The following is a 27,876-nucleotide window of genomic DNA, read 5'->3' on the forward strand; positions in this document are numbered from 1 at the left end:
AGTATGTGAGTAGATATCCCATCATGACACCTTGACATCTTATAGAAGGGGATACACCACAATAAATACCGAAGTACACAAAAAGGAATGCATCACAGCCACAGTAACAGAACATTACACCTATCTTTAATTTTTATAATTTTACTCAGTTTGAAATGGCATAGGCTTCAGTCTGCAAAACATACGAAGCTTTTCAATGAATACATGGATGTTGCATGCCCACAGTAGGCTATATTTCAGCAATGACATATGATTTAGGCATATCCAGAGCCCACATGCAAGGTCATTTGATTAATATCAGGTTATGTGTAGAAGAAAAATTACATATTTGATTTACTTTTTATTCCACAGTGCAATAGTTTGTATACATGGTCAAAGAGCGCTCCTCAGTGGAACAATACAGAGTTGCAACTTCAGTACATTTTGGGACGCCATTTCAGATAGGCCTATAGCAGAATACACGTTTCTGTGCTCTATTTTAATTTTAATCAAGACATTTATTTGATTGATTTCTTGATTAATGCATACGTCTTTGCATGGTTTGTGATTAAGAAATGTGCTCTTGCATATTGGGTGACAAAAAGTTTGCACCTGTCATATGATCCAATCAGAGCCCAATAACACTCCGGTGTCGGCCGCTTTCCCCGTCATCTTCCGGGTCAGCAGACAGTTCGCCTGCGCTGCACAGAGCCAGGACTTTCTGCAAAGGTCAGTCGAGTTTCCGCTCACCACTCTCACTTTTCACCTTGCATTTTTTACCCGTTTGCATGTATTTTCGTCTGTAGGGGGCATTTTGAGTCTTACGTCGCATTCATGCACCAGACAGATGTGTGTGTTAGCTGACGGGCTAAAGCGCTAGCTAGCCAATGTTAGCTTTCTGTCCCGTTGTAATGTGCAGACAAAAGGAGAGAAGTGGGAGGCAGCAGCTGTTTGGATTATAATCATGTTTATCTGTGAGCCACAGGGAAACTGTGCACTGCATTTAGCCCCAAACACACATTGAATGAACCCCTTTTTGACACTACGTGGTCTCTGAATGAAACCACAGGTTGACAAAGTTGTGCGATTCTGATTAATTGGTGATTTATTGGGTCATATACATTCAAAGATTCCGTTAATCTGAGGTTTAAGTGAGCCGTTCAAGTCCTGACCCGGGTTAAATCCTGAACATTCAGTACAAAGCAACACGCGTTTGCACTGTGACGCCGTGTTTTTATTTTTATGAGCTAATGTTTTGTGTGAAAGTAACATGTTAAATGCATCGGTGTGATTCATATTTTATGAAGACTGCCATGCTTTTTGCTGACGTGGTAGCTTCATTTTTGCTGACATGAAATAAGAGTCCTGAACACACCAGGCTGCACTGGTCTTCAAACGGCCTGTCTTTGCTTTTTTAAATAGTTTCTTTTTAAAAGTTTACATATTTCAATTAGTCAATTCTTATTTACTTATGAATCAAACTTTTCCTTTTTAACATTTCTCAACGTTTTTTTTGCCTTTTTTTATTAGCTTCCTTTAATGGTAAAGTCAACTTGAACACACTTGACTAATTCAACTAATAGTAAACAAGACAACATTGACAACTTCAATAGGATTAGAGTAGACGTAGTCTATGCTTTGCACTTTCATTTTAACCATTGATTATATGCAATGACATATTGATCCTTTTACTCGACTACAAAGTCTATCAAGGTCAGTGCTGCAACCATGCCTATGCTAATTTGCATAATGGGCTTCTTCAGTTTTCTTTTTGTATCACCAATTGACTAAACTATTTTTAGCAACGATTCAATTATTGTTTATGCTTTAAAGTACCAGCACCTTGTAAAAAAAAAAGTCAAAAGTAATTAGAGTCCAAAACTCAAACGCATCCAGTGTACAATGATTTATATAAAAAAAAAAAAGAGAAGTAGCTTATATTCATTTGCTTGAATTAGCAAATTATAGGCAGTTTTGATAAATCAGTTCTTGTTGAAGCACTAATGAAACTTTTTTTTAATTCTCAGTTGTCATTTTGATTTCTCTTCCTTATCAGTGGCTGTGTTTGACCTTTTAACTAAAACACTCTTTATTCTGTGCACTCTGTTGAGTTTATTGCATTTGCCAGTCAATTCTAGTTTAAACCCTACTTCACTAGCCAAGCCACCCCAGTCTATCCCAGTTCTCCCTTTAGAGTAAACATGTTGTCCTTCATGCTGTTAACTGCTTCAGAGTCATTCAGTAGGCTACAATAACATTAAAATAAATGGAACTTTGAAAATAACAATCTACAGATACCTATATGAGAGCAAATACCAGATTCCTAATGTGGCTGCCAGAATATGTGTTGATTTAAGTGCAAATGCATATATGGAAGTGTGACCTTTTCAATAAACATAGGTCATTTGTGTGTTTGATCTACAAGGGAAAAAGGTGAAACATATTTCTGTGGAACATGTGGGCACATACTTTCACAAGTATGAGAGTATGTACAATTCAACAAAAAGCTAATAATGCAGAGATATTGACACAAATATATTTGTTTCTCTCTCTTTCACCTACATTCATCCTCCTGTTCCTCTTTACCCATAACCCACCTCCCCTCCCTCTCCTCTCCTCTCCTCTCCTCTCTGTCTGCTGGTGCTCACTCTCTCACCTTGCTCTTTCCCAGGAGGGGTGCCGTTTGTCCTCTATAGCTCCTCCTGGTGTGTGAGTGTCGGTGTGTGTGCACCATGGCGAGCCTCCTTCGTGTTGTGGTGGCTAGCTGCTCAGCCCCTGTGTTCAGCGGCGTCTCCTGTACCAAGCTGCAGCGCGGCGGTGCTATCAAATCATCATGCCTTCGCTTTTTCAGGACCAATCAAGCTCTGGGGCGATGTGCCAGTCCAGGTAAGACACTATGTAGGGCATGGGTATATGTACAACATTAAATGTCAGAAAGCATCTAATGGTACAATAATGTAAACAGTAATTACATTTTTTTATTTACATATAGTCAGTGAATTAACAACACTAAGACAATGCCTAAAAGCTGAGATTTCTCTAAGTAGAATGCAACACAATGTATTTTACTAGGATGTCGACTGAGGGAGGTCACATGATCTTTCAAACTAAACCGGGTGACAAAAGGTCAATAACAAAATGGATCACATATGTCACGGATACATTTAAAAAAAATGTACAAATGTTTTCTCTCTTATACATATAATTGTACAATAAATCTCTTTGCGTTTTTTCTGTTGATCAGGGAAAAACTGAAAATGAATTGTCACCTTGGTCTCTGGAAATTTTTTATTTTATTGACAAAAAGATTATTAAATGAATTGACAAAAAACTTCCTAGAGTGATCGATTACTGGAATTAGCTTTAGTTGTGGCCCCATTTTACTACTGATAGAACACTTAAAGCCACAACACCTGTATGTTCTGTTTGCATTCTCATGAACCTGGGTATCAGCTGCAACATGCAGTGGAAACATACTGATTACACTAACCTAAAGCTACTCTGCTTTAAAGTGGACAGACAAGTAAACTATTCATATAGTTCTTTCATTGGCCTTGGCAGCTGGTGAATTAAATCTGTCATAGTGATCCAAATGTGATAGTAGTAGATCCTGCTCTACCCATTCATTCATAATTTTCTGCATGTTTATCCCTTCTTTATATGTTTTAAAAGTTTACTATAGAGGTCAGTGTTGCTACCAGGATTTGCTCTCTGAACCAAGGTCACATTTAGGATACGATAGTCAGGCATTATTCTCCATTTTACATGCCCCCACTGTGTACACAGTAACCTGGCAGAAGGTGTGTATTTCTGTGTGTGTGAGAGAAATCCAGTACCAGCTGGTTGTAGGTGCTTCATGTCTGCGTGCGCTGGGTTCATGACTGGCAGAGGTCTCTATGTGTAGGTGGGTGTTTAGGGGGTGCTGGTGACCTGGTTCATGCTGACATTCTTGCAGTGCAGATAGCTTCAGTAACAGCTGGCAGCCTATATTCTGGACACACAAGGATCAGTTTACAGACTCTCAGACAAGTGGAGGAGTGGGACACACATTTGACATGCTTATGCTCTGACCTCCAGGGAGCCTATAGACATACTGTATATAGACTGAGGCGGGGTGTTGAAGTGAGACTGGATTTTTGAATTATGACATGGACAAAATTAAACCGTGCTTTATGAACTGCCTTTCTTAACTCTCAAGCATTACCAACTTAGATGTAATGGAAATGTTTTGTGGGACGAGTGTTATGATATGAATTAAATAAATAAGGCCAGACTTTTGTCTGTTTTCATAAAGGTACACTGAGGAGGATTACATTGTAGTTGTTTCTTGCCTGAGAAACATTGTTTGTATTCTTAAGGTCTATTAAAAATGTTGAATGCATTTTATTCCTCAAAGTATTTGGAAATGTAAAGTTGTTTTTAAAGTCCTGAAGATATATGCATGCTTGTTAAAAGTATTCTTCTTCGGATGAAACGGCAGGAGAGTATTGTGCTGCCTGCTTGAAAGCACATGTGTAACTTAGTTTGTGTACGATTTCTTTAATCTGCATGTTTATAGATGATAGTATAATCTTGATCGGTCAGGTGTATTTGCTGGTATTTACTTAATTGTACTTATACTTTTGTAACGAAAGGCAGGCAGCCATGGGATAGACTACCCAGTTCTCTGATTTAAATCAAATGGGACACACAGTGGTATGTGATCTCTCTTGGTTTATATAGTTGGGTTGAGGGTTAAAGCAAAGGCAGACTGTCAGAGGCTGTTTATGTATAGACAAGGAGAAGGAGTTCCAAAAAAAGAAAAAGAGCTGCAGTGGAATTTTCCATAGGAGCAACATGTGACCTGCTGTTGGACACTAGCCCTGAAATAAAAAGGACACAAATAACCTTCTTAAAATATTAATAGTTCCGTCTCTTTGTCATGCCTATTTATTGCTACATGTTTATGCAAGTCACTTGACTCTGGTTTGATCCTTTTATCCTACAATGTACAAATGTAAATCTCATCATAAGCTTCCCTATTGTTGTAAGACATGTTGAACCAGGTCTGTTTCTTCTGCTTGGACAACACATTTAACTTTTATATCGCTTTGTCTACATCTTACTTTGGTAAATAAGTTAATATCTTGACTATAATTTTTTTATCTTTGACCTGAAGGTGAGAGTTCTTTAGATATCTAACTAATAGCACAGTAATGGTATGGAAATACATTTTTCGGTTCAAATGTACTTTAGTTTATGACCAAATACTTGCAAAGCTAAACATGCAACCTGCAGCCTCATTAGCAGCTGACGTCTCTGAGTGTTGTAGTTTGACATTGACCTTGTCTATCTGCCTACAAAGGCCATGCACATACAGGACAGTGTTTATCATAAACATTGTTTTAACTCCACTCGTGTCCGATTTCTGTAAATATTCTCCTTAAAGCTGCAGAACTATCTGCATATAAGATTGTTTATCTTCAAAATAAATCATTTGTGACAGATAAAAGTTGAATCCATTCAATCAATGCAATTACAGTAAAGTATGATTGTTTGTGTGTCCGTCTTTATGCTTTTTTTAATGTTTTGAATATATGAATCAATGTAATATCTGTCACTGATGTCACTCTTCTGTATTGTTCCCCCTCTGCAGGTATTCCCTACAAACAACTCACAGTGGGTGTACCTAAAGAGATCTTCCAGAATGAGCGTCGTGTGGCGATTTCTCCCGCTGGCGTGCAGGCGCTCATCAAGCAGGGCTTCAACGTGGTGGTGGAGTCGGGAGCTGGAGAGCCTTCCAAGTTCCAGGACGAACAGTACATCCAGGCTGGAGCAACGATTCAAGACGTCAAAGATGTCATGGCCTCTGATGTGCTGTTCAAGGTAGGATTTCAGTGGGGGGTGGAGGAGGAGTGGGAAGTAGGGTTTTGTGATAATTCAATAATCCAAATGTTTCATTCGTTTTTAGACTATGCTTCTCGAAGAGCTTAAAGAAATGCATTAAAACATTCTACCCTTTTATGTTTACTACTTTTCCTAAACCTTTACAATGCAATCATTCGCTTCCAGGTTCGTGCTCCCATTTTCAACCCTGAGCTGGGTGCCCATGAGGTGGACATGATGAAGGAGTCGGCCACTTTAATGAGCTTCATCTACCCGGCCCAGAACCCCGAGCTGATGGACCTGCTGTCCCAGAAGAAGGCCACCGTCCTGGCTATGGACCAGGTACCCCGAGTCACCATCGCCCAGGGTTACGATGCACTGAGCTCCATGGCAAACATTGCAGGGTATGTATGTTAATAATGACACATATGGCTGTTCATACTTATATCTTCATTGCTTGATGTTTCACTCTGTTCATTTGTAGGTACAAGGCAGTTGTATTGGCAGCTAACAACTTTGGTCGCTTTTTCACTGGACAAATCACAGCAGCTGGGAAGGTGCCGCCTGCAAAGGTGTGTAGTATGAGTGTTTGTCTCTGTGTGAAGGTGTCTATGCCAGTTATAGCACATTTAATCCATCTAATATGTCATGTATGCTTATAGGTTCTGATCATCGGAGGTGGTGTGGCTGGACTGGCTGCAGCTGGTTCTGCCAGGTCCATGGGAGCCATCGTCAGAGGATTTGACACCAGGTTTGTTTTTGATACCCGATGTTGTGCGTCTGAATTGCAAATGAAATGAATACAGGCTTTGAAAGATTACATTCAATAACTAAATATTACTAGAGGAAATAGTTGTCTTTTTTTACTTTCTTGTATTATTGAAGAAGAAACTGTTGAAAACACTCAAATAAGGTTTTTGGAACCAGGATTTGGTAATGAGTGACAACAATATTACATGATTTCCACATTATGTTTGCTATAGATCATAATCCTTAAGATTTCAGTCCTGAAGGAGACACACTTCTTGAATGCCCAACAGATTTGTTTTGATAAAGAAGTAGGCCAATTTCTCCATTATGCCCTTAGCATAATGTCTGTGAATGTCGTTGTGTGCAGTTTTAAGGACAAACAATATTACTCCTGCATGACTAGTCCAGCAAATATATTATCCTTCCACCTGAATAAAAATCCCCTTTCTCTCTCCTCTCCCAGAGCTGCGGCTTTGGAGCAGTTTAAATCTCTGGGTGCAGAGCCGCTGGAGTTGGACTTCAAGGAGTCAGGAGAGGGACAGGGAGGCTACGCCAAGGAAATGTCAAAGGAGTTCATCGAGGCTGAGATGAAGCTGTTTGCCAAGCAGTGTCAGGAGGTGGACATTGTCATCACCACGGCTCTTATCCCTGGTATGCACAGACGCATGCACAGCAATAACGCTGACCATAAATGTAGAAGGTGAAGGACAAATTGCTCATGCAAACAAACGAAAGGTCATGGAATATCACAGACATGTGTTCTGGGCAGGTAGAAATGTAGAAATAAAAAGGAACAGTCATGCAATATTGAACATTAAAATAGCTTTACAAGAACTTTATTTGACAACAGTTTCACATTTGTTCCACCACTCTGATGGTTTCATGAGTCTTTGTAGGGCCATGTATCCTCTCTATCTGCAGTTTCACGAAAATGCGTATAATATCTTGATGCATGTTTTTCCATTGTAACTTTGTAGGTAGGCGTGCACCCATCCTGATCACCAAACAGATGGTAGAGAGCATGAAAGACGGTTCAGTGGTGGTGGACTTGGCTGCTGAGGCGGGAGGAAACATTGAGACTATAGTACCTGGAGAGCTGTCGGTGCACAAGGTCAGTGTTTATAATCACACTCACACCAAACAGGTTTTTTTGCACTTTGTCTTTTTAATTGCTTTTCCTTTCATTGTTAGGGAGTGACTCATGTTGGCTACACAGACCTGCCCAGCCGTTTGCCGACACAGTCCAGCACTCTGTACTCCAACAACATCACCAAGTTGATGAGGGCCATCAGCCCCAACACGGAGAACTTCTACCTGAACGTAAAGGAAGAGTTTGACTACGGCACCATGGATCACGTCGTCAGGGGATCCGTTGTTATGCAGGTACGCGGTATAATGTGGCCGGACAAACATGCATGTATGTGTACAGCTGACGGGTCGCACATATTTCTCAGCCGATACCAAGGTTGCAACACGGGGGCAAACAGAGGATTCATTCAGTCAAAGGGAAAATAATTGATGGCCTGCAGCTCCCTTTCACCGTCACTAGATGTCATCCTAACAACAATGTTTCTTACACTTTCAGTTTTTGTAGCTGCCAATTAATGTCCCTCGCAGAAACAATGGCTCTTCTTTACTTTGAAAGTCTCCCCTTTTTTTCTTTGGTGGTAAATTGAATTTAAAGGTCTTGCAGAAGTTCATTTTTCAACCTGTGAAATGTCCTGGTCAGTTCATTAAAATAATGTTTTTCTTCATGATGTTGGAAACCAATTATCATAGTTCTTTTAATCATAGCTCATTGTTTTATTTAATGGATATTATTTCTGCTGTTATCAATCTTAGTAAAGCTGTGTTCCTTCTTCTGGAGTAAGCTATTCGATTTCTGGTTGTTATTTGAGCCATGTGTGATTGCAATAATGGTCACACGTCTTAAAAATGATGCTGAAATGCAGATATACCTGCTCTGCTTACTCATCATTAGTTTCATTACTTTGATCTTGACAGCACAGTCTGTTGCATTCATACATCTGTGAAACATTAGAGGACATTGTACACCATTAGGTGATGAGATCAGGGAAAAAAGCAAAGGTCATATAAGCTCCTAATAAATGTCATTTGATATTGTTGATATAACTAACAGTCAGTAGTCAGTTATCACTGTGCAGCCATTTCTTTGTATAACCATTAGTATAGTGGTTAGTATAGATTGATTGAACTTTTTGTTTCTTTCCCCTCTTTCTCACTTTAACATCATACCATTCTCTGTCTAAATTATTGTCTTCACCAGGATGGAAGGAACCTGTTCCCCGCTCCCCAGCCTAACAATGTACCTGTTGCACCTCCTCCTAAACCCAAGTCTATCAAGGAACTGAATAAAGAGAAGGCTGCACTAATCTCCCCCTTTAAGGCTAGACTCACTACTGCTGGCGCGTACACTGGAGGTTAGTAGGATATTCCAATAGATGTACATTTTGTGGACAAGTCGAGAAATCAGGGAGAGGCTATTTCTGAGAGCTCATGGGTTTAATCTTGTTAATTGTCTACTGTTGGGTCTTAAAGGAGGTTGAAGTCTGCAAGAAGGTGAAGCAGAGGTTAATAATAATCAGCTTTTTAGGTGGAATGTGCACAGGAGGCGAGAAGTGACAAACACAGACACCCTGTTAGTGTCAGGAAGTGTGCATTGTAAAAAGAAAAAAGTGTCACGCTGAGTGTATGTGTTTGAAGTAGTGCTGCAGTGAGTGGTTCCCATGGTGCCACACAGCGCTCTGTGTAAGTGCGCCACATGCAGTTAATGCGGTTCACACATTGTTCAGGTGTTCGGGTGGTTTTCTACTTCACAAAGCTGCTCGTGTTAGGTCCTCTTGAAGAGTGAGAACTTGCTTTGTGCCCATTAGTGTGGCATGAAAAGTTGTTTTATTAGTTTTAAATGAACTCTCATGGATATTGATTCCTTTTTTGCAACACAAGGCAATCTGTAACATGCCACCAGTCTCGCAAATGTAACCAGACAAATTGCTTTTAAACTGATAATTATGTCTCTTAAAGTAACAGGAAATAAGGACATGTTGGGTGGTCAAATACCTACCACATCTTGCACTCAAAAAAGTGCTTAAAGTTGCATCCAAAGCTCATTTACACTAATCAAACTGGGCTGACATTAAGGTCAGAGGCGTTAAAAAAATAAGCCCAACATTTTTACAAACTAATTTTGGCCTTTTATTGTATGAAATATTGTATAGTTTTCAGTCTTTTCTTTGGGGCTCAGTGTGCTGAAATAACAACAATTTAGCCTAATAAATAAACTGTAGACTACATGTTAATTATCTCATTGTTTTCATATTATTTAAACAAAATCTGCCCCCAGATGTACTGTTGAAGTGTTCTGTATTTCTCAGTCGCTCTCTGGTTCCTTCTTTAACTAGGTGCTGCCACCCTGCTGAGTCTGGGCCTGGTGGCTCCTAACGCCGCCTTCACTCAGATCGTCACCACCTTTGGTCTGGCTGGCATCGTGGGATACCACACAGTGTGGGGGGTCAGTCCTGCTCTGCACTCTCCCCTCATGTCTGTCACCAACGCTATCTCAGGTTGGTCGTGTTTCATGTGTCTTTTACACCTTTCTGTATAATGCAATCCAGAACACCTCCACTGCTAGGCAAAGGGTAGGGCTGAATATCTGAATCTAAAGCTTGATGAATGTCACATTCATCGTTATAGTAATAGTTAATAGAGTTGCCATTCTAGCGCATTCTTAAATGTATTTATTTATCTGATTTAATTACAAAAATACCAGTTTTAGTGTCCGGCTAAATGGTCTTTTTTTGCACATTTTGACGAGGGTACATTTTGATAAATAATAGCACTGACTCTTTAATATTAAATTCAGTAAACTGAGGTTTATAGAGGAGAATATTACAACAGAGTGGATAAATATAATTTAAAAAAAAAACACAACAACCTGACCATGCAGAAACACGCGGTATAATATTAGATGGTATTAATAAAATATGTGAAACAAACAGTAGAATATTAAACCATAAAGTACAGACTTAGCTAGAGGATCAAACATCTTGTACGTCAGTCCATCGTGTCTCTGCAGCCATGCTGGTGCTTCCTAGAGTCCAAATAAAGATTGTGTCCTTATTGTCGGCTGCCACTTAACACAGAGGGGTTAAGAGGTTAGAGAGGCAAGTGCATGTGTGTGTGTTCTCACGCCTTTGATCACACTCGAGACCCTCACTAGGGTAGGAAGTAAAAAACTGTCGGTGATCTTTGAGGTTCAGGGAAGTCCTTCGCTCATTTACTCGTCCACACAGCCGGACATGAGAGCGGGGTCACGGAGCCCAGCAGTGCGACAACTGAGAGACAGTTTTCACTTCCTTTAAAAACCTTTATTACTTACCAACTATACCCTGTTCACATTACCATCTTCACACCATCGTTCTTGTTTCTTTGGGATTGTGCCTTTTACATTTTCCACCCTGTTATAGTTCACTTTATGTTACTGTTACTGTCAAATTCCATCAATAAATAGAATCTTTACATGACATTGTTTTGCATTTTATAACCAAATGTACAACTTTTTTTGTCCCTTCAGTGACTGTAGTTCTGGAAATATTGAGACTAACGTAATTCTGATGTTGTTGTGCCAGGCCTCGTAAAGACACACACGGAATCATTCACAGACATTAGGGAATCATATTGGAATTTAGGGTTTGAGTGAGGGACAGTTATATTCTTCATGGGGGGATTATAGTGTTACAAGCATTGGTGACTCTGGCTCGTGGGTCATGATGGAATCTTCAGACTATGGTCTCATATCCAGAGGCTCATTGAGGCACATCTTTATATCTGGTGTCTGATACAAACCCTTTAATCTACTTGAGAGCACTGATTCACTGTCCCACTCTGTAGCCTGGGAGCTGATGTTTGTCACACACCTACCGGCAATGGCCCACCCAGGACATACGTGTGTGTGTCCACTGATGCCTATTGGCTTTCATTCTGGCTAATCTATTAGTTGCGGTGGCCAGGCGTGCCTTTTGATCTCAGTCTAAATGGTGTAACTTCACCTCTTTTTGGATCAAGTAGCTCACGAAAAGTAAAGTGTGCCAAATTTGGGTAAATCTGTTATTCAAATATTGAATCAACATTTAGATGAGTATAAGTTTCCCTGCAACAGAGACTCAATAAATACAAGTTGATTGGGACATCCCTTGTCATTTTTCCCCCGTTGGACCTGTGTGAATTTGAGAGTATACACAACAAGCTTGCAGATCAGATTCGAGGTGTTTGGGTAGCATCTGAGTTACACATCTATCACTAGACTGTGGAGAACATTAATCATCAGTGACATCCTGACAAACTGTTAGATGTCTTTGTACTTGAAACCCAACCACAAATGTTTTTAGCTTGTAATTCCTGTGTCACTAACAAAAGTATTTTTTGTTATAACAGTGAATTATTTAATTTATCCTTTATTCACATAGTAATTTTTACATAGCAATTGAAACGTGCACAGTTTAGAAGCTGATATACACACATGATTATAAAGTTGACTTTGTTAATGTAATGGAGAGAAGGTCAAACTTTGCATTTGTCTCATTACACACACGAGACCTGCTGGTCAGCCTAAATTGTCCTCAAACATGATTCCGTGTGAATGCAGGCTCCCGGGTGCTGCGTGTTGCATCTTACTGCCTGTAAGTCATTACAGGGCTGATGTTATCAAGGTTTCCTGAGTCTCTTTTGATAAACACACACTCCCTCTTTTTCTCCCCCCTTCTTTTTTTTTATCTTGAAATCTTCCCTTTTCTGTCTTTTTCCGATGTGGAAAGCAGGAGTATTCTGAGCTTAGGAACACAACTCTTAAATGTCTATAGATGTTAAACAATGGTAATTGAAGTGTTAAGATTAACTTGTTAATGACTGAATTAGGGCTTTGGTGTTTTTGTAACATTTCCCCTACACATGGGACATGTGAACATTTCACGATTATACTAGCCAAAATAATTGCGATTCACAATACCTTGACTATCATCAACATATGCTTTATACTCATAAGCTTTACATTACGTCTTAGTTGACAAACACACATTTTTCCACCGACAACACTATTCTAAGTGAACACCTTTTCATGTAGAAAAACCCCAAAAACTTAATTATCTTCATCATAAAACACAACCCCCCCCCTCCCGGCATATATAATGATGAATACAAAAATATAATTCTTAATCAAACCTATATAATCTAAATCAGGCTCTATGGTTTCATTTTCAACCACGTTATCAAGTTGGGAGCTTTTTCAAGTCACCCATGTGTAGATAGTCACAATAATCTCGATAATAAAACCTCTAAACAAACCAATTAATCTGCAATTCAATCCTATATTGTTCCATTCCTAATATTCACTGAAAGTTTCAATGTCTTCTGTAATGAACTATGTAAATGGAGGTTCATGAATTTAAATTGTCCTCGTTCTGCAGGTCTGACGGCTGTGGGTGGTCTGTCCCTGATGAGTGGGGGCTACGCCCCATCATCTACCGCTGGGACACTGGCCGTGCTGGCGGCCTTCATCTCCTCCGTCAACATCGCTGGTGAGTCACCCGCACACAGACACCTCGCAGTGATCCCCGCCAGTTACAGCAACCTTTCGCCAATAAAATATCAACTTCGACTGCAGATTGAAGAGTTTTGTATTGATTGTACAATAACATGCTTCGAACCAAGTTGAGCAGCTGCCCTCTCTACCCACCTGCTCGAAGGGAGTCGGTGCCTTGGACCACACACATTCTTCCCCGCTATTACCCTTAATAATTCCCATTATAACGCCAAAGTGTTCCTGGAGTCATTATCATACTCATCACTCTCTAATAGTCCTGGGAAACAGAGTGTTCCTGCGGGGCTGAGCTGCAGATTTGTTTTAATTTCCCTGGTTAGCTCACAGCTATTCACCACTGAAGACTCTAGGGAATGAAAAGTTAACTTGCATAATGGATCACTTTAGCTTATTAGTTGAGTTTATTTACATGAGATACACCACAAAAATGTTGAAGTTAAAAACCATGCTGTGAATCCTGCTAAATATCTTGGGTCCTCCAGGCTCTATAGCGTTACTGTTCTAACCCTCTATCAGTCTTATAGATTTTCCATAACAAAAGCATACTAAAATACCATAGCCTTTATGGACATATCTATTTTCAATTTTCTCTCTTCTACCATATTTTACATGGGTTCCTTTCCACACGCACATTTCTAAGTGGTTTACCACATTACCCATAAACCCCCGGGAACAGAGAAAAACATTCCTTGGAAGGTACGAGAAACAATAGTGAAATTCAGCTCCGATAAAATAGCCCCTGAGCTTTTTGAGTCGGTGAGTCTGTTGTGTGGAACAGGTCCCTGGCTCTAGCTACTTGTTTTCCTTGTGTGTCTCCACAGCCGTAAGGTGTTGGAGTAAAAATGGATGGAAAACACCTGGGTCTCTGAATAACTTTAGATAAATATGTTCATCAAAATCAAATTTCTCTGTGCTCTATGAAATTCCATAAAACCCATAGACCACGAACGTTATTCGTTTCAGTCATTGATTTTAATCTTATTATTAACTTTGATTTATTGATGTCTTAAAATGTATGGTATTTGTTCAAAACATTTGACAATCATATACCTGCAACACTAATGACATTCCCATCACCCTCGCTTTATGTTTTGAGCTATTTGGAAGTTGGCTAACAGCTAACGTTGGCTAATGTTCACAGAGCTGCTTCTATAATGGCTGCAGACTCTGAGCCTCATGACTTGGCACGTGTTGCTGATTTGCTTCTATTCTTGTAAACGTTCTAAATATAGTGTCGGCAGACCCATTCTGAGTACAAAAAACAAAATAGAAAATGAACATTCCTCCATATTAATATATTGACTCAGATTGGTCAGTAATAATATTAGTCAGATTGTGTTTTGTGTTTTAACTAAGATATTCTAGGACTGAAATTACAAGAACTGGTAAAATGCAGGTGCTAGCCTCTGATTCACCCTTGTACATTTATGTGCATATACGTATGTGTGTGTAGTTCCAATCATGCCAGGGGGGGAAAAGGAGACACACAGCTATGTGATCTCCTCGCGTAGAGCAGTGAGACACCGTCTGCTCACACTTTGACGCTTTTGAGGTTTTCTACTTGAAATATTTACACTGAAATGAAGTAGACTAATTCGATTCCTCACTTTGGTTATAATGCTTGGCAACGTTTTTTAGCAATTGTCTTTGAAAAATCTGCCCCCAGATTTACTGTTAAAGCTTTCTTTATTTGAGATACATGTACCATAGATGCCTGGACCTCCCTGCCTCGAAACCTCGTACACTCCTATTTTGCCATCTTGTAATTAGTTTTTCCATAAATAAAGTTTTTTTTGTAATCCCTACTCTGTGTTAAGTAACTTTCAAACCTGAATTTGAGCGTCTGTGTAGTCCATTAATTTTCTCTGTCTCTCTCCCAGGTGGTTTCCTTGTAACAAAGAAGATGTTGGACATGTTCAAGCGTCCCACTGATCCCCCAGAGCACAGCTACCTCTATCTGCTTCCTGCTGGTGTCTTTGTCGGTGGCTATGGAGTTGCGCTGCAATCTGGATACAACATTGAACAGGTGCGAGAGAGGATGTTTATGCCCGGTCCCCCTGTGTTTTCACAGATGTAGAACAGAACCTTCAAAGTAGATAATTTGTCCTTATGTCTCATCCTGTGGTCCCTAATTGTCTAAAACCCCCTCTTTACGTCTATTTCTCTCTCCAGATGATGTACTTGGGTTCAGGTCTGTGCTGTGTCGGCGCCCTGGCTGGCCTTTCCAACCAGAAAACATCCCGTCTGGGAAACACTCTGGGTATGATCGGAGTTGCGGGGGGTATTGCTGCGACTCTTGGTGCCCTCCAACCCAGTCTTGAGCTCCTGGGACAGATGAGTGCAGCCATGGCTGTCGGCGGCACTACTGGTGAGTCCCTGTTGAAAATAATGGGATAACAGGCTTAGAGGCAAACTCAAATTCTTGTACAACAGTGTTGCAGCAGCTCCAAATGACTGGACATCAGTGCGTGTGCATGGATTCCGAGCTTGACTAAATTAAGCAGCAGGTGTGCAGAGCGCAGACACATCTCTGTGATGTTTACATCAAACAAAACGTGACTAACTCCCCTCCAGACTCTGGAGGTCTGTCTTAAATGGTCAGCAGCACGTATTACTCACTTTCTTTCGCCTGTTCAGGACAGTTTGATCATTTAAATGCTAATTGTTCCAGTAACAGAGTGTCGACCCAGACTAAACTATCCCAACAAACACAAATGCTAATTTCCAGGCTTCCTGCAGGACACACACACACACACACACACACACACACACACACACACACACACACACACACACACACACACACACACACACACACACACACACAGTACACACACACACACACACACACAGTATACCCACTCACAAGCATGGAATTTCCCCGAACAGGCCTCATCAGCAACACCTGTTTCTTTAGATGGACCCACTTCCCAGCAGTCCTCTGATAGTGTGTGCTTGTGATTTGCATGTTATTAGTGTGTGTGAGTCTTTCAGGATCACTGCACTTTATTTACGTGTTATCTCTCTCTCTCTCTCCTGCCCCCCTTAAGGCCTGGTCATTGCTAAGAAGATCCAGATCACGGAGCTGCCCCAACTGGTGGCGGCCTTCCACAGCCTGGTGGGCCTGGCTGCCGTGCTCACCTGCGTGGCAGAGTACATGATCGAGTACCCCAACTTCGCCACAGACCCTGCCGCCAACTTCACCAAGATAATCGCGTACCTCGGCACCTACATCGGTGGAATCACCTTCAGTGGCTCTTTGGTGGCATATGGCAAACTGAACGGTGAGAGAAGCACAGTCTGATTCATATTCCCTGCAAACATTTACACTGATCCCCAGAGAGAACATGCATCCTTGCTGTTGTGGAATTATAAAGCATATTTATTACACATGTATTTACACTGGTAGACAAAGAGAAGGCCTTAACTGCATATTAAATGTGGCCCTTTTTGTGTTATAATAAACACAAAAAAGTAATAAATGTTTCATAGGATTTACTTTACAAGATCTACATTGGAAAAATAACTTTGTCGGGGATAGCATTGGCCCTCTCTCCCAAATCTCTCTTCTTTGTTATATATAGTGTTTCGGGAAAGTTAACCATGGCTGTATTTTAGAATGTGTTTATATATTACATTTTATGTTAGTAATCGTACAAATGTATTTGGTATAATCGTTTTATTCTTTGTTCAGTTCATAAGCATCAGTTAGATCAGTGTTCATGTTATTGCACTCTATTATACTAATATTAAGGGGTATTAAGGTGACCATTTTGCTTTAAAAAAAAAAAAGAAGTGAATTACCTCTCCAATCAGGATTATTCGTGTAGTGTTTTATGGCAGTCTGGCCGACCTGTGGTTATCAACAAGAGAAGGTCTGATTCTTCATATTTACTGCTGCCAGCTGTGCAGGGGAAAGAGGGAAAAAAAAAAGAGTTCATCGGGTTCATTCTGCTGGCTCCAGTCCTACAGTACTAACCACACTTTAATGTTGACTGCAAGCGTTTCATGAGGGCAAATTATGCATGAACATGACATTCAGTTAATGACAGGTCTCAAGTGGTGGCTGCTGCAGGATGAATCTAACTCTGCGCAGGCTTTTTTCCCACTAGTCTGAGATATTTATCTCTAAGACAAGTTCACAGCTGATAAATGAATTGAAGTGTTTATGAGCAGTTGTTAGTTGTGATTATCATTCAATTGTCTGCTAAATCTGCTCTCTCCCCGTGTGTTCTCCCTCTGCAGGTGCTCTGAGCAGCTCTCCCCTGATGCTCCCTGGTCGCCATGCTCTGAACGCGACGCTCATGGCAGCCTGTGTTGGCGGGATGGTTCCCTACCTGCTGGATCCCAGCTACATCACAGGCATCACCTGCCTCGGATCAGTCTCTGCTCTCTCCGCTGTCATGGTATGGCTTGTGTGTGTGTTTTTGTAGCTTCAGTAAGACCTATCAAAAGAGAAGTCTCACCTCAAATACTACCGATACGATTTTCTTACATGCTGACAGAAGAACATGTCAAATTGTTTTTTAAAGACTTAAATAAACACAGAAGGAATGGGAAAAGGCATACAAAACGGGGAGAAAGTTAGGCTAAAAAGACAAAGCAGGATTTGTTATGCGATTTTAAATAAAACAAAAAGGACTTAATAAAATTCAGGCTCTTGCACAGTAGATTTTTAAATATGTAGTCAGAGTTGAGCAGAGAGCTCTAAATAGTCGGGCAGCCATAGTGTCCAACAGCTTAGACTTTGTAAAACTGCCAGGTTCCTGCTTGTATTTGACCCCATTTAGATGAATGTCCAGCATTGTCAAGTCATGCTTAACAAAGAAATGTGCTACAGACTTTGTTAGAGAAAAGATCTCCATGATTAACAGTACAATGTGTGACAGGTTCACCTCTTGCAGGACGTGCACAACTTTAACAATAAACAGCAACTCTAGAGAGACTGTATTAGTCTTCAGAGTTTCTGGAGGCTTACTTCAGTAGAATACTTAAACTGGAATCTGCTCCACTTCTGAACATAGATTATAATCATGTGAATCTAGGCAAGCAGACGGCAGCAAGGAGCACGCACTAATGTAACTACTTTATACAAAGTGATAAATTCATGCTTGATTTGCATTATTCCATGTGTTGCTGGGAAAATCTGAATCTGAAGTCAATCCCAGAAACGATGATCAGTGTATCCCTAGAGAAGAAAGATGAACATCATATTGGTTTCATATTTAAAAAATCAGGATAATGGACCATCCATTGTGCTTTTCATGTGTGTCTTTACTCCTTCAGATAAGTCTACAGTATGTCAACATGAACAATCTATCATACGCACCTGTGCACTTGGAATAAAAAAACTCTGCTGCTGCTTTGATAACTACCTTTGTAAAACAAAAAAATACATAGATGGTGAAGGGAGAGATGTCCAGTGAATTTGATTGTGAAAAATGGAAGTGCAGCAGGAAAGGCTGTTTTCCTTTTATTTGGAAGAATGACTGAACCTCCTCTCCTGTTCTCCTATTTTCTCCCTTAGGGTGTCACCTTGACATCTGCTATCGGAGGCGCGGACATGCCGGTGGTTATCACCGTGCTGAACAGTTACTCAGGCTGGGCCCTGTGTGCCGAGGGCTTCCTGCTCAATAACAACCTGCTGACCATCGTCGGAGCTCTCATCGGGTCCTCTGGAGCCATTCTGTCATACATTATGTGTGTGGTAAGTGTTGGAGTCTCAGCAACACTGTATTTGTTAATTTCGTAGATGAAAATGTGATTGTTCCTCTCCTGTCCACCAGGAGGGACTGTTACTTTGCATCAGTCCCCTTTCTAAATAAGATCTCTGGTCACAAATGTGTGTTTTCTGAGGGATTTTCACTCTGAAATTGTGTCTGATTGCTGTTTACTGCTGAACACAGTCAATCAAGTGAAAGCAAAATGTAATCATAAAATGCTAAATATCATTCTCCCCTCTCAGGCCATGAATCGTTCCCTGGCTAACGTGATCCTGGGGGGCTACGGCACCACTTCTACCGGAACAGGAAAGCCCATGGAGATCGTCGGGACACACACAGAGGTCAACATTGATCAGACCGTCGAGATGATCAAAGACGCCCAGAGCATAATCATCACTCCAGGTAATACACACACAATTACAAGCACACACACACTTACACACCCTTCAAAGGTTGTGTACGTAAGTTGAAAAACATGCTACTTTGACTTCATTTTTTTTTTCTTTTTCATCATTAACAAAGTGAGTGTTCTGTTTATTTAACCTTTTCCTGACCCATGTTGCATCACCATTTTGCTAGGCTAATTGACAAGTCATGGAATAGTGGCCACACACATACACACACTCTTAGGTTTCTGTGTGGTCGTCAGTCCCAGGTAAATAGACATTCTACAGTGCAGCGTATATCTGCGAGGTCAAGGGAAAATGAGATGGAAAGAGGGTATGCTTGGTTTATGTTGACAATTCAAGTGCTACGTTCAAAGTCAGCTTCTAGTCCCTTTTGTCGGAGTCAGGGCACGGGTCCAACCTTTGTTCAAGGTACATGCTGTTCTTCATTTCACATGTTTTCAATATTTGACTTTAAATACGTGTCTGAACCTCCCACTCTGATTATTGTGATGGTGCTCCGTGCTGCTGTCCTCAAACCATCATTGTGTGGCCCGGTGACATTTCAGTCCTCTCACCAGACGGTTCCAAAGAGTGGTTTTACTCACGTGGGTACATGTAAACACAGACTAAAAGCATCCAGCCTGCAAATTGGTGATTCCAGTCACAGTGCTGACTGAGTGTCTGTATACAAAACTAACAGAGGAATTAGAGCTTGGAAAAAGAAAATAAGTGGGAAAGAAGTGATCCATGTAGCAGCATCCAATCTAAATTAAAGCATGTTGTTTTTAATCACTCTTTTGGGACCATAATAAGACAAAGAGGAACACGGCCGACTGCTGAAACGAAAAACAGGCATAATGCATTTAAGTTAGGAGGTGGAATGTTTGTTTTTTTTAAGTCTTTTTTTTTGCGCCTTTTCTCAAAATTGTATACAAACCAAGACATGGCAAATCAAAAAATGCCAGACAATACTTGGGGTTATAGGACAAAATAAACGAATAGAAAGATTAAAAAAGTTGAAAGAAATCCTGATGTACTTTGGAACTCTATAAATTGGTTTATTTAAAAGCCATACATCTGTTACCCAGTGAGATCAGGGATATTTCTATCTGCCGTTTCTTTTAAATGCTAATGACCTCACCTCCAAAACACGTACCCTACAAACGCATAATTCTTTAATTTATCGTGTAGTGTGAAGTCAGACTGGTATTGTTATCCATATGCCAGCTTTTACTCAGCCCCCTTGTTTTCATTTTAACCAGCCTCCCTAATTGGAGCCGTCACAGTCACTTTGCCTGATTGACATCTGTGGAAACGGTTAAGACTCGGCCTGATAAACATAAATGTTTTCCTGGCTTCGTCTGGTCCATCTCCGCATGGCCTGCATCCACTTTGCTTTCCCTTATAGGAGAAACTCCTGAGAGAATATTTAAAGCACAAGGAATTAAAGAACTGTGATGAAGAGAAACAATCATTCAAGTATTGAGCTGAACTGCAGACAGTTTCCAAAGTTATTTGTTTCTCCTTTCTCTAATGCTGAATTGAAAGCCCTGTCATTTTGACCAGTGTGATGGAAACAGACAGTTGGTGACTGGTTGTTGTGACAGGGCGAGTAAACACCACCGGACCGTGTGACGTGTGTTTGGTTCTATGACTGTGTGATAAAATCAAGTCCCACACACCAGCAAAATTAATCCTAAAGGAAATCGGAGACTTCAAGAAAAAACATACAATGTGTTTAGAACTCCATGCCAGCTTTATTTATATAATCTGAATGTTTGATATGGAATACATGATTGAAAGTTTATCAGTTACAGAAAATGGTTATCATTTCATCCATCTGTAACTGGAACTCAGTCGTGATAACATGATCATTAAACTATAAAACAATTTTGTGTCAGGGTAGTGAAAATGTCCATCACCAATTTTCTAGAGCTGAAGGTGACATATTAAGACTTCAAAAGAAGATGTATAGTTTACTGTCATTTAAGACTAAGGTTATATGAAAATGTTTCTGAATCAACGTGAGAGGTCTGTCTTATATCTCAAAAGAAGGTCTTGGACGGGTGAATTGGGGAAACTAATTCTTACCTGTTTTCAAAATCTCTTTCAGGTTATGGACTCTGCGCTGCAAAGGCCCAGTACCCCATCGCTGAGTTGGTGAAGATGCTGATAGAGGCTGGCAAGGACGTCAGGTAAAGGGGCTATAAAGCTAACTGATCTATGTTAAATGAACATATATGTCAGGCAAATAGAGTTATAATCAGTCTACTGTAATTCAATCAAAGGGGATGGATGTAATTAGATAAAAACACTAGGGATGTATGAATATAAAATTGGGAAGGAAAAAACAATTTTCTACCCATTACCAAATGTAAACTGAGCCATGAAAGACAAAAAAAAGGAGAGTTGTGGTTTTGAGCTTGATGACAAGAAGATGGGACAGGACTGATAGCAAGAGACCTATCTGCGTAGAAAGAATGAGAGAAAGGAAATGTGAAAGAGAGGAAGGACAAGGTACAGCGGAAGCTTGTGTAATTGTCCAGCCGCAGTCCTTTGATCCTGGCTGTGGCAGCTGCTGCTACTTACAGCATTTGTACTTGATTAGAGGAAAGTGGGTGGTCAGAAAAAGAAACTCCTTCACCATGATCTCTTACTTTCCTCTTATTTTTCTGTTTTCTGAATTGTGATGTATTGCCTTGATGTGTCCCTTGTCTTCCTGTTCATTATATACACTGTTCTTTTTCTCTTCCCTACACACCACAGTATATTTACAGTGTGAAGTTTGGAAGCACACCACTTTCATTTCTCTCTCAAAGACCAAAGCCTTTGTGTCTACCCACTGTCTTCTAATGCATTCAGACTGTATAGAATTTACATGAAAGGCAGAAATGACTTTTTCATCATCAGCCACAGTTGCTAATAGATACCAGAACCAACAGACCGTCTGAACATTGAATCGGCCTTAACTCACCAAATAAAAAATAAATAAAGCTCCAAACAGTGATTAGTCAGAGAGACGGTCACCAGAATTCAGTGTTAATATCATACCCTGATAACATTACATGGCTATTTGAGTTTGAGAACAATGAATACCAAGTCACACACATGCGCCCACACTAAAAAATTAATAACACATTGTTTGTAACCTTTTTTTTGTTGTTCTCTCACCTTTCCACAGGTTTGGTATTCACCCTGTGGCCGGCCGTATGCCCGGTCAGCTCAACGTGCTGTTGGCTGAAGCTGGTGTCCCATATGATATTGTCCTGGAAATGGAAGAGATTAATGAAGACTTCGCCAGTAAGATACAATTATTTTATATACGGTACCTACCATGATGTTAACTGATTTATACTAAAGTTATTGTGACATAGCATGTTGGTTTTTGTTACAGCTTTTAAAAAAGTTGTTGGTGGCATCTAAAATATGGAGTTGGAGATAAATTAAAAGCTTAAAGCTAGTCGAACTCTGACCACATTTAAGTGGCAAAGAGTAATTTTTCCCCTCCAGTATTTCAGAGTGGAATTATTGTTGGAGCCACTTTTGTAAAAGAAAGAATCTATCACTTTATTTTTCCTACCACTAGGGACATATTTAGCAACTTATTCAGACCGTTGGGAGGAAAGCAAATAAGGTTTGATAAGGGACTGATCGGACCGGGTTTAAGAACCAAAACAAATGTGTTTATAAACACAGAGTAAAAGGATTGAGACATGATATCTGATCTTAATTTGTTATGTTTCCAATCAGAAACGGACCTGGTCATGGTGATCGGTGCCAATGACACGGTGAACTCAGCCTCCCAGGAAGATCCCAACTCTATCATTGCTGGCATGCCGGTGCTGGAGGTCTGGAAGTCTAAGCAGGTGAGACATCTGGTACATGCATGTGTGATTATGCGGTTGTCCTGAAGCCCAAAAAGGTAAAGAGGAATGGAAGATTTAACAACTGGACTGCTTTTTATCGTCTCAACTGAATGCTGGAGTCAACACCCGTAGAGAGGCCTCTTTTTGAAGACACACACAGACACACACACACAAATCTGAAGAATTGCATACTCTCACACACACACACACACACAGAATCAGACCGTTCCAGGTGCAGTCCCATCCTGATCCAATTAGCCTGTGTCGCCGTGGAATGACGACATTCGGAGCATCCCACTGGCACCGCTCTGAAATCCACACACACTTTCCCCTGGGGAAATCAAAGAGGACATTCTACCCTTACCACACACACTCACGTGGACACAAACACAGACACACATACAGGTGCACAGATAAAAACTGGGTTAATAAAAAACACGAGTGCTTTTAAAATATATTCTTAGGCGCTCAATTACAAACGCATGAGTCATGTGAGAACACACACGGTCTGGAAATACTTTCACATACACTACTTTAAGACCTTTGTTGAAGTACAACTTATGTAAAAAAAATACTTTTAATTAATGTTGTCTAAAAGAGTTGCAAGTTATAATTTAATTAGCCAAATCAGTTTTGAATTGATAATTGTAGATTTTTGTATTGTAATCATTGTAGTTTAATATGTTATAACAACAGCTGTTAGTGTTTTCTTTTTTCAATTTCAAACATCCCAGATTTATTTTTGAGATAAAAGGATAATTGACAGTTTTACCTTAGAAAGAAAAATGGCTTGGATTAAAATATAATTTTGCATCTCCACAAAACTATTTCTTATATCTGCTTCATCAGTATTTTCACATCGACTCTTCCTATTAGATGCTTAAGAGTGTGTGTCTTTTTATGTGTTTCTCTTGCTCTCTAGGTGGTTGTGATGAAGCGTTCCCTGGGTGTGGGATACGCAGCTGTTGACAACCCCATCTTCTACAAGCCCAACACTGCGATGTTGCTAGGCGACGCCAAGAAGACTTGCGACGCGCTGCAATCCAAGATCCGCGATGCCCAGAACGAGTAAGACGAGCACCTCCACTCGAAGCACACAGGGAGCGAGGAAGGTCGAAGACAATGATTCAAACGGTTTTTCCAAAAATATATTCCACATTAACATGATCTTTGTCCCATTGTGACTCGAACAATTGAGCAAAGATGATTTTAAAAGATGTTGGCACACCCTTCCTATCATGTATTAATGAAAAACATTGCAATGTGGCTGTTAAATATTCACTTGTGCAGTATGAGCCAAGCATTGCATGCACTGTTGTTCTTCTCTTAGTGCTTTTGATTAGGTAATGTAATAAGATTCATATTTACAGGGATGTCTTTTTATGGATAGTATACAGTAGGAAGGGTATGTCAACTATTCGCATGTGGTGTGTGTAATCGGGCGAGCAACATCTTCATATTAATGTAAACCTTCAGAAATGTAGATGCATTAAGATGTTAGATATAGGAAATGTCTCTATTAGGAAATAGTCTAGTTGAAAATATAATGTAGATGAATTGGAATTTAAAAGAAGAGCTGAGATGTAGAGAGAAAGAGGTATGAGAGACTTAAATGTTTCCCCACATTGTTTTCTCCCAGGTATCGTGTTCCCTTCGATAGATTTATTTGTGCGAAAACTTATGCCACAAATAATTTTTCTGTACAAGTGAAAAGGAAAAAAAGCAGATCAACAAGTCCTTTCAATTCCAATTTTATATGTTGTTAGAGATTTTTGTATTCGGTCTCATAATAATCATAAAACTAACAAAAAAACAATTTTAGAAGCAATAGCCCATTATAGAAATGTGGTCATTCTATTTGCTTTTTTTGCTTTTCACTTGCACACGTGTCCTGTGAACTCCACTGTTGCCGTTGGTGAACCAATCAAACATGGATCCAAAAACATTAAAGATCCATTCACACCTTTTTAAGTTTGATACCACAGCTGTCATGTAATGCTAGTAAAGACTGTATGATCCTAAAAAGGAACACTCTGATAGCTGAATGGGTTTAATGATGTTTTTAAACCAGGTGCATCACACCATCTTGTGTGGTTCTGATGTTACAGTACGTGTGATGATAGCCTTTGGCCTTTACGGTAAAGAAGGGTGGGTTTTTTTCTCTCTCTCAATTGACTGTGGCTCTATCCACTCCAATATGTGTCCTCATTATTTTTGTAGAGGGAAATGAAGGATCACTGTTTGTAAAAAAAGGGCCAATGTTAACCTGACTGTTATGTAAAGAGTCTAAAGCAGCGCTGAATTGAATTCATTCAATTTGAAATTGTCGTCACATTTTCAGAACACATGAATAATTCAACATTTTTATTAAGCTTTTCTAAATTCAAATAGTCCTTTTTTTACCTTTTGCTATGAAAACAAAAGTGCCAACATTTCCCATTTTACAATCAATCTGGATAGAATTTACAGCACAGATATAGATGAATTCGTTTCTATATTTCCAACTTTAGTAATTCTTGAAAGATCGCTGACAAAATGACAGTAGCTCTCACTCGATACCTAGCTAACTAAAAACACCAACAACGTAGTCCATCAAGTTAACAATAGTCTATCAACTTTTACTTTTAACTAAGTTGGATTGCTCCCATCCTTTTCCATTACTTATACTTGTTCACAGTTTTGATGGTCATGATACAGTAGATTAATTAGTAAGAGGGTTTCCTGTTACAAGGTTTGAGGAACAATATGGTCTTATGACAGGCCTGCAGTCTTCGATACTATTTAAATCTATTTACGTACTGTAAGAAGAGAGTTGTTGTAGTGTAACCTTGGGACCTGATACATTTACTATGACAACTATCCTACCTCTCCGTAAAATGGCCAATAAATACCCAGAGGACCATCATCTGACCAATCAACTTGAACTGAATCCACCACAGGATTTCTGACATTATTTCCATCTACCACACCTTAATTCAACCAGTCAACTCACATTTTTCCTAAACCTGACCAATTGCCTTCCGTTTTTGTGTTTCCATCACATTTTCAACCATCAGACCTCCGTTTGCCGCTGGCTAGTTTACCGTATGTGATGCAAGTGTAAAGCTGCTGATGTCATTTCTGCTCATGAGGGGTTATTATGCTTCAATTTACACAAGTGCAGTCTTTAGGGAAATTTAGGCTAAGCTTGTTGCTTAATATTTGTAGCTTGTTGCCATGTTTGAGGTTTTGATCAGATCAAGGGAGACGGCGAATATTAATATTTTTGCCAATGTGCCCTGTAATACCCCTCATATATATTTTCGGCTTCTTATGGAAAGTATTTTTGTATAGAAGCACCAAATTTGTGCGGAGCAACAATGGGGTTTTGAAGTTGTACAATGTTTCAGTGCACAGTGTTGTAGAGATGAAATGTACTGTGAATGTTTATCCTCCTGTTCGTCATGGAACATTTTCATCCCTAATAAACCTGTATTTACACTAGATGTTGCCTGAGGGTGTCATTTTGTTCACGACTGTTAAGGAAACTCTGTTGACTTGATTCTGTTAAATAATAAACAAGTTGATCTCTACGTTTTCCCTTAGGTCTACCACAGCTTTGATGGTAATGCTACCTGCCCAATTTGGCACCGCGGGGTTCAAAACGCAAATATTTGCAGCAATTACCTGGGTGAAGGATCATGAGAGGAAGGACTTGTACTTGAACTTGCACACATACTTCACCTGTGGAGTGCTGATTTACACAGGGCACACCAAATAATGTAAACACTATATGCATAAGAAGTTTAGGGTTTAGTTTTAAGGCCAGCTGAAGCTACTGACCGGGGGGGAAAACAAGTTCCAGGTGTATCAGAAAGAAAAATAACTATATTGAACATTTTGAAAGGAAAAGGAAAATATAGGATAAAGGTAAATTACTGTAAATGTTTCAGGGTGAACCTGTTGGATTGCCATGTTGCTGTTTCCAATTTTGTATCACACATACATGGAAATTAAGTGCTGAAGAGCTCAAGATGGCACATTCTTTCAGAAATATTCTTAAACTTTTACTTAAAATAAGTTGGAATAAGCTGTTGAGACACAGCATGGAAGTGGTTTGCTGTCCTTCCACAGGTGTCATGCAATGATCCCCTCTTTTTCAAAAAGGAAAATGAGCACAATAGCTGTGTCTCGATGAGGGAAAGCAAGGAAAAATGATTCCCTGGTTCGGAAAGCCACCCCTGAAACCTCAAAGTGCAACAGACTGGGATCGCATGAGCCCGTCATGAGGGTTGTGATAATGACTGAAATGTAAATAACGGTTTAAGTGACATTTTCACCTACAAGCGGCACTTGATTGCTATTCATCAGCAGAGAGTGAGCTGGAGGTACTTTAGAAGGGGAGTGCTGCCTACAGAGATGGAGTAGATTACACTGAAGATACATTTGTGAAGATGGGGATTGCATGTGTGTGAGATGAGGGTGGCTTCATCCTGTAACAAGTAGCACTCAGACAGGCTGTTATCTGCTCTCAGGCTGGAGGAGATCTAAAGAGAACTGTCACTCCCACAGCTGAGGCAAGATCCAGCGATAGTTACAAGAGTATGGGTTGAGATATTAATATTTAGTTGGATTTTTTATCCTTTTGAATGTGTTTTGCTTCATCTAAATTCAGAAGATTTACTTCTTGAAGGTATTTATTTCTAATG

At 40.0% G+C, this 27,876-nt stretch overlaps 1 protein-coding gene across 1 annotated transcript; it reads left to right on the forward strand.

The window, feature by feature from the left end:
* The first annotated feature begins 623 nt into the window (after window positions 1-623).
* Window positions 624-26,673, forward strand: nnt (nicotinamide nucleotide transhydrogenase). Its single transcript, XM_034122828.1, has 22 exons — window positions 624-708; window positions 2,651-2,865; window positions 5,615-5,844; window positions 6,031-6,248; window positions 6,329-6,416; window positions 6,507-6,595; window positions 7,058-7,245; window positions 7,572-7,705; window positions 7,786-7,977; window positions 8,882-9,035; window positions 10,017-10,178; window positions 13,077-13,187; window positions 15,091-15,236; window positions 15,383-15,578; window positions 16,261-16,494; window positions 17,456-17,616; window positions 18,738-18,917; window positions 19,176-19,335; window positions 21,436-21,517; window positions 22,504-22,622; window positions 23,073-23,188; window positions 24,111-26,673. Exons 2-22 carry the CDS (start codon window positions 2,712-2,714, stop codon window positions 24,258-24,260), a joined length of 3,264 nt encoding a protein of 1,087 aa, XP_033978719.1. The 5' UTR covers window positions 624-708; window positions 2,651-2,711; the 3' UTR covers window positions 24,261-26,673.
* The last annotated feature ends 1,203 nt before the right edge of the window (window positions 26,674-27,876 follow it).

This window comes from Trematomus bernacchii, unplaced genomic scaffold (genome assembly GCF_902827165.1).
Source record: "Trematomus bernacchii unplaced genomic scaffold, fTreBer1.1, whole genome shotgun sequence".
Lineage (NCBI taxonomy): Eukaryota > Metazoa > Chordata > Actinopteri > Perciformes > Nototheniidae > Trematomus > Trematomus bernacchii.